The 16,471-nt window shown below is 42.2% G+C and overlaps 9 protein-coding genes across 9 annotated transcripts; 3 read left to right on the forward strand and 6 right to left on the reverse strand.

Moving 5' to 3' along the window:
* Positions 1 to 15: 15 nt before the first annotated feature.
* Positions 16 to 967, reverse strand: K450DRAFT_280951 (uncharacterized protein). The gene is made up of 3 exons (XM_051593379.1): positions 602 to 967; positions 286 to 529; positions 16 to 217 (listed from the first exon to the last, which is right to left on the reverse strand). Exons 1-3 carry the CDS (start codon positions 883 to 885, stop codon positions 68 to 70), a joined length of 678 nt encoding a protein of 225 aa, XP_051444327.1. The 5' UTR covers positions 886 to 967; the 3' UTR covers positions 16 to 67.
* Position 968: 1 nt separating this feature from the next.
* K450DRAFT_242684 (uncharacterized protein) lies at positions 969 to 5,915 on the reverse strand. The gene is made up of 7 exons (XM_051589300.1): positions 5,173 to 5,915; positions 4,850 to 5,109; positions 4,654 to 4,762; positions 4,500 to 4,591; positions 4,257 to 4,433; positions 1,278 to 4,186; positions 969 to 1,211 (listed from the first exon to the last, which is right to left on the reverse strand). Exons 1-7 carry the CDS (start codon positions 5,807 to 5,809, stop codon positions 1,067 to 1,069), a joined length of 4,329 nt encoding a protein of 1,442 aa, XP_051444328.1. The 5' UTR covers positions 5,810 to 5,915; the 3' UTR covers positions 969 to 1,066.
* A 2,431-nt stretch (positions 5,916 to 8,346) lies between these two features.
* On the forward strand, positions 8,347 to 9,461 carry K450DRAFT_242695 (uncharacterized protein). Its single transcript, XM_051589301.1, has 5 exons — positions 8,347 to 8,537; positions 8,652 to 8,726; positions 8,791 to 8,910; positions 8,975 to 9,216; positions 9,275 to 9,461. Exons 1-5 carry the CDS (start codon positions 8,532 to 8,534, stop codon positions 9,402 to 9,404), a joined length of 573 nt encoding a protein of 190 aa, XP_051444329.1. The 5' UTR covers positions 8,347 to 8,531; the 3' UTR covers positions 9,405 to 9,461.
* Positions 9,462 to 10,553, reverse strand: K450DRAFT_242702 (uncharacterized protein). The gene is made up of 3 exons (XM_051589302.1): positions 10,398 to 10,553; positions 10,077 to 10,324; positions 9,462 to 10,018 (listed from the first exon to the last, which is right to left on the reverse strand). Exons 1-3 carry the CDS (start codon positions 10,538 to 10,540, stop codon positions 9,519 to 9,521), a joined length of 891 nt encoding a protein of 296 aa, XP_051444330.1. The 5' UTR covers positions 10,541 to 10,553; the 3' UTR covers positions 9,462 to 9,518.
* Positions 10,554 to 11,136: 583 nt separating this feature from the next.
* On the reverse strand, positions 11,137 to 12,182 carry K450DRAFT_280955 (uncharacterized protein; the record flags this gene model as incomplete). Its single annotated transcript, XM_051593380.1, has 3 exons — positions 11,761 to 12,182; positions 11,542 to 11,698; positions 11,137 to 11,461 (listed from the first exon to the last, which is right to left on the reverse strand). The coding sequence occupies exons 1-3, from the start codon at positions 11,981 to 11,983 to the stop codon at positions 11,137 to 11,139; spliced, it is 705 nt and encodes a 234-aa protein (XP_051444331.1). The 5' UTR covers positions 11,984 to 12,182.
* A 24-nt stretch (positions 12,183 to 12,206) lies between these two features.
* Positions 12,207 to 13,143, reverse strand: K450DRAFT_242708 (uncharacterized protein). Its single transcript, XM_051589303.1, has 4 exons — positions 13,070 to 13,143; positions 12,844 to 12,916; positions 12,679 to 12,772; positions 12,207 to 12,608 (listed from the first exon to the last, which is right to left on the reverse strand). The coding sequence occupies exons 1-4, from the start codon at positions 13,100 to 13,102 to the stop codon at positions 12,419 to 12,421; spliced, it is 390 nt and encodes a 129-aa protein (XP_051444332.1). The 5' UTR covers positions 13,103 to 13,143; the 3' UTR covers positions 12,207 to 12,418.
* A 364-nt stretch (positions 13,144 to 13,507) lies between these two features.
* K450DRAFT_242712 (uncharacterized protein) lies at positions 13,508 to 14,005 on the reverse strand. Its single transcript, XM_051589304.1, has one exon. The coding sequence runs from the start codon at positions 13,691 to 13,693 to the stop codon at positions 13,532 to 13,534; it is 162 nt and encodes a 53-aa protein (XP_051444333.1). The 5' UTR covers positions 13,694 to 14,005; the 3' UTR covers positions 13,508 to 13,531.
* Positions 13,743 to 14,988, forward strand: K450DRAFT_242713 (uncharacterized protein). Its single transcript, XM_051589305.1, has 5 exons — positions 13,743 to 13,966; positions 14,097 to 14,207; positions 14,283 to 14,543; positions 14,613 to 14,907; positions 14,972 to 14,988. Exons 1-4 carry the CDS (start codon positions 13,889 to 13,891, stop codon positions 14,658 to 14,660), a joined length of 498 nt encoding a protein of 165 aa, XP_051444334.1. The 5' UTR covers positions 13,743 to 13,888; the 3' UTR covers positions 14,661 to 14,907; positions 14,972 to 14,988.
* A 212-nt stretch (positions 14,989 to 15,200) lies between these two features.
* K450DRAFT_242730 (uncharacterized protein) lies at positions 15,201 to 16,293 on the forward strand. Its single transcript, XM_051589306.1, has 4 exons — positions 15,201 to 15,310; positions 15,383 to 15,485; positions 15,553 to 15,777; positions 15,832 to 16,293. The coding sequence occupies exons 3-4, from the start codon at positions 15,568 to 15,570 to the stop codon at positions 16,222 to 16,224; spliced, it is 603 nt and encodes a 200-aa protein (XP_051444335.1). The 5' UTR covers positions 15,201 to 15,310; positions 15,383 to 15,485; positions 15,553 to 15,567; the 3' UTR covers positions 16,225 to 16,293.
* Positions 16,294 to 16,471: the final 178 nt, after the last annotated feature.

Raw genomic sequence — 16,471 nt, forward strand, 5'->3', positions numbered from 1 at the left:
AAACAAAATTTCTTTATCAATGGCTGATTGAATTTTATTCACAGCGTAGAAAACCAGCTATCAAAATCTACAGCTCAAATTCTATTACATCCGCGGATTGTTCTTCAAATCCTGGGTGTTCCTTCTCAAACTTGATGCAAGCTTGATGCAAGCTCTTCATAAACCCAGGAACACCTGTCTTGGCTGCCCAATTGATGACAGCAGTTGGTATATTGCCCTACAGTCGTAACCGGTTTGAATACTTTGCTTGATCAACATTTGCCCCTTTTGTATTTTCATGCTTACCTTTGGGTCATCAAAATAATCCATCAAAACTTGGCTTCCCTTGTCGCCGTCGGCGGCAATAACGATCCTCTGAGCATAGTTATCAATTGTCACAACGCCTTTCTCGTGAGTGACTTGGGACAGAATCTGTGGATCCTTGATAGAGTCTCCTAAGATGGCCCACATTCTTTTCCCGTCCTGGGATTTCATTTCTTTCTTCTGGATCTCGTAAACGTAGTCTCTATTACTCATTGGCCATGGATATCTGTGGAAAATTGAATGTGAGTGCTCCAGCCCGCTTTAGTCTGTGACCAGTAAAAACACTCAAAGGCCCTACTTGATTAGGTAGTGAAAAGTATTGGATCCCAAGTCTTTGTATGAGATCATGTGCTTGTCCCAAGATTTTCGATATGCCAGATCCAAGTAGACATGAGACAATATCCTAGCTGGAATGTCCTTCCAGCCTCCAATTATACGGTACTCAAACAGCGATGAGTTGCGATCGGAAGTCCGCCGGTACACCTTGAACTCTGGTGTTTCTACATATGATTGCCAGGAGGAGAGGTCAGGATTGACGAATTGTTTAGCGAAATCTATAAAGTCGTCAGTTTGGAATGGCATGATTGGGAAACGGTGATCGATGAGCTAGGCGCTCTGGCGAGGTGGGTTATTTTATTACATTCGGACTCCGGTAAATGTGGGGGGCCAAAAAGAAAGAAAGAAAAAAAAATAGTAGATGCACGAATAAAACTATGTATGAGAAAAAAACTGGAGAAAATATTATAGAAGGGTTGGGGAGGGATCATTCATGGTAATTAATACGCTTTCTTTCTCGAAGAGACTTCTTGTCGGTTTTGAGTTGTGCTCGATTCATTTGTCGAACTTCTTCAACTTCAGGGTAGATGATCTTAACTACATCACACTCTATACATCGGAACTGCACGCCTCTGTAAAGAAACATGAACCGTTAGAACGGTGGAAAAAACATACATGCCAAGCTCAGATACACTTACCGCTCTGGATAGTTGCGAATAGGTGGATCAGTACATCCGCAGTGATAGTTGTTACGACACGTCTCACATTGAACCAAGACACCTGGATCCCAGTCTTTGCCTTGACCAGTATGACCGGGCTTTTTAGTAGGTCGTATACTTATTAGGTGGCGCATATTTGCAGCGGAAACACCAAGCTCACTGGCAATTTTCAATGAGATTTCCTTTTTGCCACATTCTGCACAAACATCATCTGCAGGCAGTGTGGTTGCCTTTTTGGCCAATGATCTGCCCTTTCTTTGCTTAGGCGGCAAAGCTGCTTCTGGATGACTGGGAGGAGGAGGAGTGGCCGAGCTTTTAGGATCGGAAGCTGCCCTTTTAATGGGTGCGTGGATGCCTTTTTGCTTATCGAGCTTTGGAACCTCTTTTTGACCATTGACTGTCTTCTTGTTATTACTCGCTGCTTCACTTCTTACTGAAAGACTGGCTTCCTTAGTGTTTTGTTCGTACTGTGTTCGCAGATTGATCTTATTGGTACTCGACGTAGAAGATGATGGTCGTGGCATTAAACGCGGTATCGGACGTCTCGGCATTAGGGGGCTGGCAGATCGGGTACGAGGATGTTCCTTATCGTGCTCGGCTGCATCAATTCGTGGCCTAATGGGTTGGTTAACAAGCGGTACTCTGATCATTGTTGACCTTCGCGGTGACAACGACCTTGTCGTCATCGGCGTTTCCTGTACTTGGACGGTTCGATGATTTTGCGAAGCTGACCGAGAGGGCAAAGCAGGTTCGACAGATGGCTGTTTGTGGCTTGTTCTTTTGCGCTTTCCAGCTGTTGTTTTATTTTCGCCGTTCTTAGTATCATCATGCTGGACGCTTGGTACAATATTTTCTTCACCATCAAAAACCGGGATGTACTCAGTAACGATATCATTTCCATCGCTATCGTAGGCATCGGCATTGTCAGTACGTAAGTACTTGCTGAGCCACGGGGTATATTGTAAGGATATTTCTACTTGCTGTTCTGGATCGAAAGGGGATACCCTCACAAAGGTTCGATACTTTTCGTATGTTTCAGCTGCTGCTTCGACTCCTGACAAGGATGGTTCGCCTAAAGACGCACTGCCGACATCGGTACTAAATCTCTCATCTCCAGGACCAATGTTTGGTGGCCACAAAATGGGCGGTGATGCATCTGATTGTCGTTTTTCGGTTGACTTGGATCGTGTTATCGACTGGTCTAAATGTGGAGGAGTCGGTGTCGTTTCTAACCTTCGACCATTCGAGAGCATTTCTGTCTCGATGATATCGGTATTGATCTCCGTTGAATCGCCAAGGTCGGTCTCTACTAACTCTTCGTCCGCTGTGGTTTCTAGCAACTCAGAATCTCCCGTAATCGTTTCGCCCGCCTCTACTGGTGATCCCAGCACGGAGTTCAGAGTTTCGACTAAGCCCAACACACGCTCAGGCTTGCCCTCCTTGCCGTATGATTCGTTGTTTTGAAATTTCGACTTGCTATGTGTCATTTGAGCCTTCCTCAATAGCATTTTTCCATTGACGATGGCAGCCTTAGCAGCTTTCTCTACTACTTCTTCGCGATCGGCATTATCTTGCTCCGACGATAGCCTTCTTGGTGGCGACGATGAAGCACTAAGTGCTCTAGTAGTTTCGACGTGATCAGAGTGCTTGTGTGCATCAGAGTTGTTACCATGATTTTCCAGTCCACTAACATGACCAGATCCGCCCGTTACACGACTCAGTCGATTATGTACATTATGGTTGTGAAGACTGGTGGTATCGGCTTCAGGACTGATAGACTTGTGTGCTATGGATGGCATCGTTGGTTCAAGTGAGCTAGATTGCTCATTTGTAGGATTGTCAGGCAGCGATTCTATCGCACCACCAGACGTTGGGCTAGGAGTGGTGTTTGGAGATGCTGAAGTTGGGCTGTTAAGTTCATCCTGTTCAGCATCAGCTGAATTGTGATTGTACTGACCGAACAAAGAGCTTATGATAGGTGGGAATGAGAAAGTAGTAGCTGGTTTGCTTCGTGTAGATACTGGAGAACTTGAGCCTGTGAACTCGTGGTCAGGTAATGCCGAAGAGGAATGAGATGTCTCTCGGTAACGTTTTGTCGAAGTATGGCTCAAATCATTAGGTTGCGAAAGCTTTCGTTTACGGCCACGGTCTTCTTGAGCAATTTCAGCTGTAACCTTTGAGAGTTCTTTCTGAAGTTCAGCTTTTCGTTTTTCGACTCTAACGGTTTTCTTCAACCTAGCGTCCTCCATTCGTTCGAGTTCTAGTCGATTCTTTTCTGCCAGTTCCTCTTTAGCTAGAAGAGATTTAACTTTGTTGATTTCTTTCTGTAATTCAACCTTCCGTTTTTCAGCACGCTTGATCTTATGTGAGGTATCTTTCAAATTAGAGTCCATCTTGGATATAGCTTCTTCTAGTTGAAAATTTTCGGCTTCGAGCTGAAACACAGTGCTTTGGGAAGATGAGATAGTATCGGCCATTTCTTTGGCAAAAAATGAGTATCGATCAGAAGCTAATTCACGAAATCCAAATCCAGCTCGAATCAGTTCTGAGGTAGCATGATCGTTTCCTTTAGTAATGGATTGTGCTCGATTCCAAAGTGCTGCGGAGCGCTGCTCAGCGGATTCTTCATTCTTCAATACCAAATATCGATCTCGTTGTCGAACCCATTTCTCCCAATTATTTAACTTGGGTTCACCTTGATTATAGGAACTATGGTCCAAGCAGTAGGTGAAATAGGGATCGGCCAGTTTTTCCGACTCTTCTGCTTCTTCCAAGAGTGAGAATTTTTGAGCGCAAGAAATGTGAAATGTCTTTTTGCACCCATGAGCATCACATCGTACGCAAGCACCGTGACTTGCTGACACTGGATCTGGACATAGGAAACATTTCTTTCAGAAAATCGCAGGTTAGCATCATGAAGGGCGTATGCTTTGAAAAGTAAAAGGCAAGTATACATACGTAGTTCCAGCTCTTCTCTGGAATTTCTCTTATATCAAAGCCGATGACCGCATTTGCATCCGAGATCTGTACATTAGGCATCCACGTACCACAGACGACGTGAATCCAGCCAGGATATTGATGAACTTTGTCAAGTCGCCGAAACGCTCCATGAGGACTAGGGCATACTGCACAGCTCTGGGGATGGCAGCACAAAAGGTTTTAGCGTCTATCAATGGTATACCATGTAAATGCTCTACTTACCACTACTGCTGCAGGGTTCTCGTTTTGTTCTTTACATCGGTCACATAACCAAACATCATTTGGTCCAGGAAGTTTCTTGATACCATAGCATTCTTCATCAATGGGTCAGTAGACTATTGACGCATTTATAAATGGCATCGTCGAAATCTCTTACCTTGATGAACAATGACTTCACATTGTGGGTTATCGCAATACACAAACGCATTACGCTGTTCAGCCCCTTCGCCTAAACATATGCAGCATACTTCAGGGTCGTCGTATTTCTATTAGGAGAGAAATTCCAATATCAGGAGGGTTAGAATATGGAAGGAGCGTCAAATAGATGTCATCTTTGCTAAGTGTTCAATTACCCATTTTTTCAGCCACGGGTCATCATCTGGTTTTTTCTGGGAGTCATTCAAAAAGTGATCTATATCGTCGACCTCATCGGAATCTTCTTCGGAATCTTCAGTCTCATATTGATCAATCTCAACTGATTGCGGTCTATTGATAGCGTTGATACCCATTGACTGTGGAACTTGTCGAATGGCACGAAGATAGCGAGCTTCTGGATTATATCCAGGAGGAGGCATTTTGTGTCCTGCAGATAACAGACTACTCACAGTTTGGGCTGATAAATAGCTAACAAGGTTAGCGATATTTACACAAATTCATAAACATGGGCTGTACCTACCTTCTCCATCATACGACGCTCCTCGGTTCCTCAAACTGTTGTACCCATGCGAATTGCCACTCGTTTCTGGGTGATGTCGTCGTGGTATATGAATGACAGCTGGAGCCAGTTGATTACGCTGTCGTCTATAAGCTTCAACAAAATCTTTAGAGCGACTGCGTGCGTGCTTTCCATTATTTAAAGGTGCTCCTGGTGTACTGTGCTCATGGTGGTTTGGAGATTTATCATCATCTACAGAAGATTGGCCATATGATGCAGCTGTTCGCTCACTTGCAGTAGCAGATCCGATTGATTGATCGTCATTATTATTGTAAAGGTTTTTCTTGTCGCTGAAAGAAACCTGACGCGCATAGTGGTTTGTTTGGTCGTTCATACCATCCTGTGCCGTGATAGCGTCAATTTCTGCATTGTTTCTCAAATTGTTTTTTCCACTCAGTTCCAACAAGTAAGCAGCAGCTGTTTCGTACTGGTAATTGGCATCAGGCTGAGGTGTTTGAATGGCTGAATCCGCTTGCTTGGTACTATTTTTCATAGGTTGAGTAGGCGCAGGGTGATTAGATAATAGTTGATTTCTGGAAGGCATGGGCGATGCTGAGTTCTCTCTTTGTGCTATTTCCCATTGATCGCCGCTATACATGCCGCCGCAGATTATTATTACGGGCGTTTGAGAAAATGCCAATTTTCTCTTGCGACTTCAGAAATGCAAGTATAGTAAAGCAAGTGTCAAAGGTTGCTAAGCAATGGAGCAAGGAATAAGGATGGCGAACAAACTCGTCGCTCAGTAGCAACGCCTTTAAAATCCAGTTGCTTTGTCCACTGACATAACAGTCACAACCTGTTAGGGTGCCAAGCAAAGAACATGCGCATGAACACACTCCAGACAGGTTATACCTGTTCATTAAACAGGTTCTTTCAAATATCACAATGGTATAAAGTGCTCTGGCTCGTCGTTCATAGGAAGACCCAAACGCTTTTTGTATTTAGCATCCATGATTTTACTCACTGCCGGTGCTGCACTTCATTGTCACAAGACTAGCCTTGTCTGCGGCATTGTTTAAGTTTTGACTTGGCTATTGATTCGTTTCATCAAATAATATAACCTTACTCTTGTTAGATTATTGCAGATGAGCAGCTATGAAATATCAGTTCGCCTTGTTGTTTTCCTTGTTCTAGTTCCACTTATTGCAGGTTGCATGGCTATACATCTTGCTCACTCGAACATTAGCATATTGCTACGAAACTTCAGGGACATTTACATTGCGAGGAACCATAGTTGCTATGAATCTTAGCGCTCATAGCTTTACAAAAAATAATCTTATAAGGTAGCATAACGCACAAGAGATCCTACGCTCTCAAACAAAGCATGCCAAATTTCACAAAAAAATTCCAAAAAAGAAAAAAAAAAAGGCAAAAACATTTAAGCAGATGCTGGGCAAGTGGTGATCTTATTTTATTTCTCACTACTTATTTAACTTCATATCCTATCATTCGTAAAGCGAACCATCACAATCAGTAATTTTTGCTTCATTTGAAAGGTTCCTTGGGTATTTTCCATGTGAAAATTGGCGGAAAGGATTCCATATTGCATGCATTGCATTAGTTACAATAATTTGAAGCAGCAAAATCATTTTCAGTCTACATTTACACGACCAAATGAGGTGAAGGAACCATGCAAAAGCTATCGTAACTCTCGTAAAAATAAGGTAAAATTAAACAATAGAATATTAAAGCTATGTTTACAGTCTTCATGGGTATGCGTTCCTGAATTTTCCGGTACATCGCGTATTCTTAGTGATTTCCTGCGAATTTATCTTGGAGGAACTACCAGAGTACATTCAGAGTATATTTATAGCATTTTTATCTTCTTCAATTATTGCCTCTAATCCTTCCAAAGATATTTCATTCCATTGAGTCTCTTTCAATTGTGTCTGGAAACGAGATTAGGTTACTGTGCTGTTACGGTAATAATGTTCTACAGAGCGAATTCTAAGTATTGCACTAGTGTTTGGTTAAGCCAAAGAGCAAATCTTGTCCCATGAATGAAGTATAAAACGGTATAGATAAGCATTTTCTCAGTTCTCTTTCCGTCCGCATCAAATTTAGTTGCCCAGGTTCCTCATGTCTCCGAAAAGGTAATGAAAATATGAGAATGGAATGCGTGTCCTCTGTAATTTTTGAGGACATATCTACCTCTAATTTCTTTGAAGTAATATCCTACTGGCAATAGTAATTTTTTTCCCCATCTCCATGCCTGACCTAGCAGTTGTCTTAAAGATATTCTGACTAAAAGTCGCAAAAAGTTCGCCGCCACGAGAATGATAGTTGCATTGATCGGACCACTTTTCATTCTACTTTAGTATTCTGGGAGGTCTTGATATTGTCTCTCCTGAACTTTTTTCCGCCACGGAGTATTGTGAACTATACTCATTTAAAAGTATAATTTTACCTTCGGTATAACATTACACTCTTAGCACTTTCTGTGGTCAACGCTGAGCACTGTCCTAATGAATCTGTACCTTGAAATGTTCGTGCAATGTGGAAACTCAAACAACTGTTTAAAGGATATGAAGGCGACAATTCATATCCATACTTATTCGTCCTCACTAAATTGTTCACAGCCGCAGTGAGATATTCAACATAAAAAAAAAAATTCAAAGTGAAGCACAAATTGCCGGGCATTATCGATGGTAATTATTCAATCATGAATCAACAGTATACCGTACTCAATCACGGCTTTCTCAGCTCCCATGACAGGCTCTTGACAGATATAATTTTTAACAGTATTCTTCTCTTATGCTTGAAATTTTATCAACAATATTATATAGTTCCTTTGATATGCTGTCAGGCATAAAAAATAGCTGGATTGTTTTTTCATATTCGTTAGTTAATCCGGATAGTTACAGGGTGATGGAGACAGAGACTTTAAGTACCAATATCAGGCTTTCAATTTAGCTACTAAACCTTGTATAAAAGTCAATAAAAAGAAAGGCAGCTACTTTCAACGTTCTTGAGAAGAAACAACATTAACGTTATACATGTGCAGCGCTTAGAAAGGCGTGCTGGTTCTTGGATTTGCTTACAAGAGCATTGCCCAATATGATGATTCGAGAGGTCACAAAAAAAAGAATCCAAACGATCAGAAAATTTTACAGTAAGGCGTAGCTATGAACTTGTTGCAATATGATTTTTCCCTTACTTGCGTTTGGCTTAAACTGTTGACACCAAGCATAGTTGGAGTCCGTTGTCCAATCACATCCCCAATAATTTGATTTTCCTGAAAGAATTAAATGACCAACGGTGTTTGAAATATCGCTGCAGAACCATCAGCAACCTTTCTCCTCTAACTCATTTCCTTGGCGATGGTTGTAAGTTGCTGCAGCTGCATCTAATATACCTTCTACATCCAGTCGCTTCCAATGCTAAACTTATGCTTCTCTCCCTCATGACGTTATTCTCCCATGCGCTTTTATCTTTTCCAGTTGGTACTGGTCATTGGCGATCTTCACATTCCGAACCGGGTGCACGACTTGTCACCAAAGTTCAAAAAGTTATTGGTAGGCTCTATTTACGTGAACTGCTCTCGAGAATAAGGGAGCTGGCTATAACAATATGATATAGGTTCCTGGAAAAATACAGCAGGTCATTTCCACTGGCAATATCTGCGACAAAGAAACCTTTGATTATATTCGCTCCATTTCTTCTGGCGAGGTGCACATTGTAAAGGGAGATTTTGATACAGTGAGTAAACTTTAATGTTTTTGAAGTTGGATGATTACATGTACTTACTTTAGTGTGACTGCAGAACCCATCCTTCCCGCAATCAAAGGTCATCACGCATGGACCCTTCCGCGTTGGCGTCATTCATGGACATCAAATCGTTCCTTGGGGAGATAAGGAGGCTTTGAATATTACTGCTAGGCAAATGGAGGTAGATGTTCTTTTGTCAGGTCATACCCATCAGTTTGATGCATACGAGAGTGAAGGTAGATACTTCATCAACCCTGGTAGCGCAACTGGTGCATATTCAGGTCTTCCTGGCAGCGCGTAAGTGATCTCCATAACGTGTTTTATCAAAGGCATCTGCTAACGAGAACATTTTCAGTGATGCTGTTCCTTCATTCGTGTTGATGGACATTCAAGGCTCTACGCTCTTCATATACGTTTATAGGCTCATAGATGACGATGTCAAGGTCGAGAAGATCGAGTACAGAAAGGAGAGTAGGATGTTGTAATAACAATAATAATGGATGGATATTCAACAGTTTAATCTAAAGCATGCTTTTATGGTTGCGAGATGGGTGATGTCTAAAGGGTTAAACTGACAACAAAATAGCAATTGTGTACATTTATCTTCTTTGAGGCCCATTGTGAATATTGCCTTCGTTCCAATCCTTCCTGATTTTATATACTTGTTCGGCATCATCTGTGATGCCAGTAACGTCGATATCGGCCATGATCATTTCTTCCCTTGCGTGGTCGCAACGAACAAGATTGCCTTTGAAAGGAGCGCATATTTGAGATCGGCCAACAAGATGTTCAATTTCTTGTTCGGGGCAGTGGTCCACGTTTTCGTCATTAGCAGCGTTGCAGAAGACCATGCAGATCTCATTCTCAAAAGGCCGTAGGGTACAGACGGCGTTTAACAAGTTGACTTCACTGTTTCCGTCATGGTTCAGACCAATGGCACCAGCATCATCGAAGCACCAATACGCAGGAGCAATGATTAACTGAGCATGCTGCTTCAATGCCATTTCGCGGAATACTTCAGGGAAAGCAATATCCCAACATACACACAATCCGACTGTTATTCCAAATCGCGTCTTGACAGTTTTGTAACCGTCACCGCCTAGTCGATGCTTTCTTAATAAGTGCAGATCGAACATGTATCCTTTGTCATCACTCACCTCTTGTAAGCCATTTCCTTTCTGGGTGCCATAGATGTACCTTTTGGTATTTCAAAAGGACTTCACCATTGTGATCAATGTAGTAGGCGCAGTTTATAATGGCGTCCTCAGACTGGTCGCCTTCCACGATGGTTCCAGGTACGATGTCAATTGAGTACTTTTTCGCCAGTGTGCAGAATTCTTTATGATGCTTTGACTCCCAATCGACGAGGTGGGATTTGTCCTCCAGTGGGCCGGTCAAAAAGTATCTATGTGGCAAGTATTTGATTTGTCAAAAAGACAGCGGGGCACTGGTAAGACTGACGTGATCATGGCACTTACTCTGGAAAGACAATGATATCCGCTTTGCTCTGTGCAGCTTCAGCAATGAAGCGCTCAGCCTTCATTATGTTGGTTTTGACATCCCAATCCTCATCACTGATGGTCTGTCGAATGTGGAATTGAACAACTGCAATCTTTACCATGGTTGAAGTCTGAAGAGGTTTAGCGAGTCTGGCTTTTTCTTTCTTCCTGTTAAAATTTCCCGCGCTCCGCATTCAGATTACCAAATTCCTTGCCCGTGACAGACGAATATCCCGGTGGTAGAGGTAAATCGCCGCTGACTTTTGGTTCAATGTAGCTTCACAAGAATATTCGTCATATGAATCTTTATCTTGCCGTGCAAAGCGATATAATATGAGGCTAGACTATGCATATATCAACATCTATGACCCGAGCACTCTTTCACCGAGACTGGCTACCATAAAATACAATGTATCGCTACCATGATATACAGGCAATGGGTACCTGATATAGACCTCAATTAGTTTGATACATCAATCGCGAGGGATGGTTCGAAATTAGCCTGATCAAATAGTATGATCAAGTTGGCATAGAGCAAGAATCAACTATTATGAATTGGGCATTGTGCTTTGTTTACAGTAATGTCATAGGTATAAAATATATCAAGTAATTGACAATGGGATACAATTGTGTAGGCCAACCGGGGCGCAAGTTACAATATATTTTCTAAGCAACTGCTTTTCCGTATTGTAACAGTCATGGTGGAATGATACGGTCTTCATTGACGGCGGCTTTTCAATCCCCACTTGCTCACATCCGTTCTCTTGAAGATACCGATCGCGACTAGGGCCAGAGATACCCAATACAGCCACAAAAAGCTCGGTACAGGGAAATTGTCAACCATGAAATCAGCATGAGCACCAAGCTGTGCAGTGATCCAGACCATGATCAGCAACACATATCCCGACACACGATGATACTTCCACAGAGCTTTTGCTTGTGAAGTTCCGCCAAACACAGAAGGGACGTAGGCCATGAAGACACCAAACAGTAATTGGACGAGAAGATAGCTAAGTGTGAGGACTCCAAAGCCTGCATGAGCGCTTAAATTCAAAGGAAAAAGAGACATATTAGAGGATATGACGCAGGTTATGAAGACGATATAGGTGGACGATGAGGGTACCTGGTGATATGTGGTTTATCATGAATGACTTTGTTATAAAAGATGGCTGTTGCTCCTATTACGGCACTAGTGTAGCCAAGAATCTGAAGAATAGCATGGTACTTTAGCCCTTCCTTCTTCTCTTGCGGAGTGTGCGTTGGTTGCAAAAGATAAATGCCTAAAAGGTATACCAAGATGAGTACCTGAGACAAGTAGCTCGTCGTTTCATTTTCTACTAACCTTCAGTTGCAGCAACGACGAGGATACTCATTCCGGCTGGATGGTATGAGAACAAAGACCATGGGGTGGTAAGCAGCACACTCCATACCAGGACAGCAAATAGTATGATACCAGCCTGGCCGGCCAGAGAGAATAAGTTAGTTGAGCGCTCGTTAGCTTTCATGGTATCTGAAGAGCCTCCGAGTAATGGTGAATGCTCTCGCGCCGGCTGCAAATTGGTCATGAGTGGGGAGTAAATCAAGAGTAAAGACAATGTTGCAACTTACAACGGTGGGTGATAGTTTTGGCAAGATAAGCGGTGAATCAAGCAGTCGCACGATCTCGGCAGAACCTTACGAAATCGCGTAATAGCCTTTCCCGGGATAATTTGTTCAAAAGCTGAAAGAAATGTAAATGGCTCTCACTGTCCTTCAAGTGGCCCGCCATGCCAAATCATAAAAGAAATGCCTGAATGCGTATTCTATTTGTCCTGTGAACATACTAGCTTTGAATAATTTATTATTTTGTTTACAGGAAAAGTGCGCGCGAACTTATAAAAATACAGGATGATAGAATTGAAGGGCGTGTCGTGTCGCTCAATTGTATCGGAGTGAGGCTATAGCGCTTCGATTGGTAGATATGCTGAAGGTAAAGCATTGCGTTTTTTTTTTTTTCATGTTCAAAATTCCTCGTCCTCCTCTTCCTTCTTGGGTTTTCGTCGCGAAGGAGCAGCACGCTGAGTTCGAGCAGGCTTAGCATCACCTTCGGTCTTGACTTCATCAGCATTGGCATTTTCAATGGGGTCGGGTATCTCTGCGACGACGTCTTTCAAAAAATCGAACTGCTCAGTATTTTGCACGGTCTTTTTTCTATGAAACGTGGCCGAGTTAATATTTCGTGTCAGTGATGTTTCCAACAACAAAATACAAATTTTCTTACAAGTGAGCCACTGTTAGTCTCTTGGCATTTCTGGAGCGTGTTTCAACACATGCTTGATCTATGAGGGATTGCATAAACAATTCCAAAGCCTTCGCTAATGATATTCCAATAATATTAGTATGCTGTTTCGGCGCGTACCGCTCAGTTGTCTACAGAATAACGTACATATGAGTATTGGAGTTGCTTGCGCGACCTTTCCAACGTCCTCATCCATTTGCATGATCTTTTTTATACGTGCCTAAAAGTGAGGAGGTGTAACGTTAGCCATTGAACGTCGTTGATCGATTAGATTGAATTCGTTCATTAATAGCACAATTGTGCCCGCAGATATTTTGCTGCGGTGACATGGGCGAAGCACGATTTACGTATCCACATTGAGCTGTCAACTTACTACTGGAAACTTTGTCTTGTATTTCTTCTTCATCTTGCTGCTAATCTTTGCTAGTCAAATCTACGAAGAAAGGCGTATCAGTTGATGAAGACTTTTATGAGCCTTCATCTGGGAAAAGCGTGACCGCTGGTAGCAAGATTTTATTTGTGTATGTAAAAACTCAATCAACATGATATTCCTCAAAAATGAAATGCTAATATGCAAAGCAAATCCCAGAAGCGGTACCTTATCAACGGAAGCGCTTTGTATGTTGTTTTATGATGGATTTGGTAGGGCGTGTTCATGCCAACCGCTAAATTCAACGTGGCCCTGGAAAAAAAGTATTCAAAGATAAACTTTTGATCCGTTAGCAGATTCGTTGCTGTTGTTTGCTCAGATTGACAAGGTAAATCAAACACTTTGGTAGACCATCAAGTTCATAGAATCAAATTTTAAGATGGAATAAATATATAGAGTTCGGTGCTAGCACTGTATTATTAAATATGTCCCAAACCATGCTCCAAACAGTAAACCAAACAATCGAATAATATGGCCGGACAAATTCAGTAATATAGTGTGAGTGTCAAATGAAATGAACTTACTGCAAGTTTTTACCTTGTTGCTCGAAAGCCAAAAAGGGATCATACCGGAACACAATGAAACAATGCTATACTTTAGCCTACAATTTTGAGTTGGCGACCGACTTTTGCAAAAAGAAGCTCGAAGAAATTTCGATCCCGTGACATCATTGACGCTGGCTATGAACCAACGCGTATTTTTCCCTCAGCCCTAAAAGCCAGAGGTATTTGCTCTTTACACCCAAAGTACTTTTTGCCAATAATGTCCCTTCATCCCACCGTTCTCTGGGCTCAGCGAGCTGATCTTCTGTATGTCACTGTCGAAGTTTTCGATATTGAGGTATGAACAACAGTTACTGTCACCGTGATCCCGTCCATGTGGAACAACGTTTCCTATATACAAAAACAGCGATCCTAAGCCAAATAGATTCTAATCATCGTTCCTTTTCATCTTGTGCTACTCTTTACAGAAACCAGAGATCCACATCGACAACCAAAAGTTCTCTTTCAAGGGAACAAGCAAGGAAAGCAAGCAGGAATATGCCGTAGAATTGGAATTCTATGGTGAAATCGACCCCGAGGTAGGAACGGATAGTACCTGCATGCGCCTTCGATAAGTACTCGGTTATTCACAACTGCTTCTTTATGTTCAATAGCAATCCAAGCAGAACTTGACTGCACGTAACCTCCAGATGGTAATTTACAAGAAGGGCGGAGAATCCGCAGGATATTGGCCACGTTTGTTGAAGTCCAGCCAAAAAGTCAACTTCCTCAAGACTGACTTTGCCAAGTGGAGAGATGAGGATGATGAAGAAGAAGAGGATGTCAACCCTGCCGACCAATTCGGAGGCATGGATTTCAGCAGTTTGATGGCTAACGCTGGAGCTGGTGGTTTACCAGGAATGGAAGGTCTCGAGGTTTGTACATGCACCAAATGACTATATATCACAGTGAAAGTACGGCCTACTTACCCATTTGTTTACTAGGGCGGTGATAGCGATGATGAAGACGAAGAGAAGGAAGACGGTAAATAAGTTTTCATCAACAAAATAAACAGGCACGCGGTCGATGCTGATGCAATAAATTCCTTGCACACAGATGTTCCAGAGCTTGAGAACAGCCAATAGTGTGTGTTATTGAAAAAAGCAAGGCGCCGAAAAGCAATTGGAAATAATAATAAAAAAATATACACAGACGTCCCTTCCTGTTATTTTTCTTTACGTAGCTATTCGTTCCGTCGCTCTCGATCCAATTGTCCTAATGATGGCTACTACTTCAAAGGTACGCCATCCCCTTTGCCCGTCCCCCGCAGCGGAACTAGCTGACATTTTTTTTTTCAACTAAGGCACCAGACACCCCTACACCAAAGCGAAATGGAGTTATAGATGACGGTACTCATCATTGTTGTCACCATGAGTATGTCAAGTGTGTGTTCTGATCTCCCAGTTTGACAGAAAAATACAGACAGCGCTATAAGGAACTCAAAAAGCGTATCCATGACATTGAAGAGGTACTTAACTCAGCAACATGTTTCTTTGTACGGAGAGCGTCGGGTTTGACCTGTTTTTTTCTTTAGGATAACGATATATTACATGTTCGACTTCACAAAGCACGGAAGAATATAGGAAGGCTACGACTGGAACGATCGTGAGTGTCCAATTTAAATTGAAGTCAGAGGTGGACGGCAAGGATTAATTTTTTTTAAAGATATAACCATTTTTTTATAACGCTCACTTTTCACTCTTCGCTTGGACAGATTTCTCCTGGAAAGAATTGAAAGGGTTCGTGAACGGTCTGATGTCGACTCTGACGAATCCGACGGCATATCGGATATTCTATCCCACGACGGTTTAGACTTTGTAAGGATGGAAATCTTGGTTACAGCCCCAATAGTGTGATGTGTTATTAACCGAGAAGTTGCCATAGCACCATTCTCAACATATGGCAAGGAAGCCAGCTATTCGCATATTCGAAAAACCTCAACGCCGTAAAAAGGATCCTAATGCTCCAAAAGGGCCTGGAAATGTTTTTTTCTTGTACTGCAGGCTAGAGCGTGATAAAATTAAGGATGAATTTCCCAATGAAAATCTCGGAGACGTTACCAAACTCTTAGGACAAAAATGGAAAAGTCTATCGAAGGAAGGAAAACAAGTAAGTTGCGGTTAGGCAAATGTTTACTAGCGCCTAACTGACGAAGGGATTTAGAAATATTACGATTTATATAGGAAGGAACAGGAAGAATATGAACTGGCGATGAAGACTTATAACAAGGAGGCCATGCGAGACCCAAATCCTTCTATCTCTCGTTCATCACTTACCAACGGTGGTGCTCACTTGTACTCTGATAGTGCGCATGCAGCGGATATGACTCTGACATCATCTCAGCAAGGATCTTCCATCATAGATGAGGATGAAGATGTGTTGGAAGCTGATCCACAGCCTCGTACCTTTCCCACATCCAATCATGATATGGATGCCGACACAGACGAAATGCTGGATGATGACGATTTTCAAGTCTATCCAGCAAAATTTTCCTCAAAAGAGCAAGCGCACAAGTGGCAGGAGCAGCAAAATGCAACATACCAGTCAATCAAATGACGCTGGCGTCAAGTATAGATTAGAAAGCTCATACGGGATGTTTACCCAGCATGTATGATTGTTGCTTCTGCGAGGCCATGTCTCTTATATTATGCGTCCATTTGTATATTGATATAATTCAGTTCATCCTTTTTTTTCCTACATGCCTTTAAATTCGAAAGTTTTTTTCTTTAAATACGAAGAATAAAACCTTGTGCCTTCATCAAGGGGAAGTGCACTGGTGATCGGGGTTCTAAAAATCACATTC

This window comes from Umbelopsis ramanniana, assembly GCF_025399195.1.
Source record: "Umbelopsis ramanniana AG unplaced genomic scaffold K450scaffold_30, whole genome shotgun sequence".
Taxonomy (NCBI): Eukaryota; Fungi; Mucoromycota; class Umbelopsidomycetes; order Umbelopsidales; family Umbelopsidaceae; genus Umbelopsis; species Umbelopsis ramanniana.

What these genes read in the sequence shown, in the direction of transcription:
- K450DRAFT_242713 (XM_051589305.1), top strand. Translation starts at nt 13,889, where the DNA reads ATGTCCCTTCATCCCACCGTTCTCTGGGCTCAGCGAGCTGATCTTCTG. An exon ending in TCGAAGTTTTCGATATTGAG is followed by an intron (nt 13,967 to 14,096) that starts GTATGAACAACA and finishes TACTCTTTACAG; the next exon opens with AAACCAGAGATCCACATCGA. An exon ending in ATGGTGAAATCGACCCCGAG is followed by an intron (nt 14,208 to 14,282) that starts GTAGGAACGGAT and finishes TATGTTCAATAG; the next exon opens with CAATCCAAGCAGAACTTGAC.
- K450DRAFT_242695 (XM_051589301.1), top strand. An exon ending in CAAAGTTCAAAAAGTTATTG is followed by an intron (nt 8,727 to 8,790) that starts GTAGGCTCTATT and finishes AATATGATATAG; the next exon opens with GTTCCTGGAAAAATACAGCA. An exon ending in TAAAGGGAGATTTTGATACA is followed by an intron (nt 8,911 to 8,974) that starts GTGAGTAAACTT and finishes GTGTGACTGCAG; the next exon opens with AACCCATCCTTCCCGCAATC.
- K450DRAFT_242730 (XM_051589306.1), top strand. Translation starts at nt 15,568, where the DNA reads ATGGCAAGGAAGCCAGCTATTCGCATATTCGAAAAACCTCAACGCCGT. An exon ending in TATCGAAGGAAGGAAAACAA is followed by an intron (nt 15,778 to 15,831) that starts GTAAGTTGCGGT and finishes GAAGGGATTTAG; the next exon opens with AAATATTACGATTTATATAG.
- K450DRAFT_242712 (XM_051589304.1), bottom strand. Translation starts at nt 13,693, where the DNA reads ATGATCCCTTTTTGGCTTTCGAGCAACAAGGTAAAAACTTGCAGTAAG.
- K450DRAFT_242702 (XM_051589302.1), bottom strand. Translation starts at nt 10,540, where the DNA reads ATGGTAAAGATTGCAGTTGTTCAATTCCACATTCGACAGACCATCAGT. An exon ending in GATATCATTGTCTTTCCAGA is followed by an intron (nt 10,325 to 10,397) that starts GTAAGTGCCATG and finishes CTTGCCACATAG; the next exon opens with ATACTTTTTGACCGGCCCAC. An exon ending in AAGGAAATGGCTTACAAGAG is followed by an intron (nt 10,019 to 10,076) that starts GTGAGTGATGAC and finishes AGCATCGACTAG; the next exon opens with GCGGTGACGGTTACAAAACT.
- K450DRAFT_280951 (XM_051593379.1), bottom strand. Translation starts at nt 885, where the DNA reads ATGCCATTCCAAACTGACGACTTTATAGATTTCGCTAAACAATTCGTC. An exon ending in ACTTTTCACTACCTAATCAA is followed by an intron (nt 530 to 601) that starts GTAGGGCCTTTG and finishes AATTTTCCACAG; the next exon opens with ATATCCATGGCCAATGAGTA. An exon ending in ATTATTTTGATGACCCAAAG is followed by an intron (nt 218 to 285) that starts GTAAGCATGAAA and finishes TTACGACTGTAG; the next exon opens with GGCAATATACCAACTGCTGT.
- K450DRAFT_242684 (XM_051589300.1), bottom strand. Translation starts at nt 5,809, where the DNA reads ATGTATAGCGGCGATCAATGGGAAATAGCACAAAGAGAGAACTCAGCA. An exon ending in ACCCGTGGCTGAAAAAATGG is followed by an intron (nt 4,763 to 4,849) that starts GTAATTGAACAC and finishes CTCTCCTAATAG; the next exon opens with AAATACGACGACCCTGAAGT. An exon ending in ATTCGCAACTATCCAGAGCG is followed by an intron (nt 1,212 to 1,277) that starts GTAAGTGTATCT and finishes GTTTCTTTACAG; the next exon opens with AGGCGTGCAGTTCCGATGTA.
- K450DRAFT_242708 (XM_051589303.1), bottom strand. Translation starts at nt 13,102, where the DNA reads ATGAAGAAGAAATACAAGACAAAGTTTCCAGTA. An exon ending in ACAAGACAAAGTTTCCAGTA is followed by an intron (nt 12,917 to 13,069) that starts GTAAGTTGACAG and finishes CCTCACTTTTAG; the next exon opens with GCACGTATAAAAAAGATCAT. An exon ending in AGCAACTCCAATACTCATAT is followed by an intron (nt 12,773 to 12,843) that starts GTACGTTATTCT and finishes GAATATCATTAG; the next exon opens with CGAAGGCTTTGGAATTGTTT.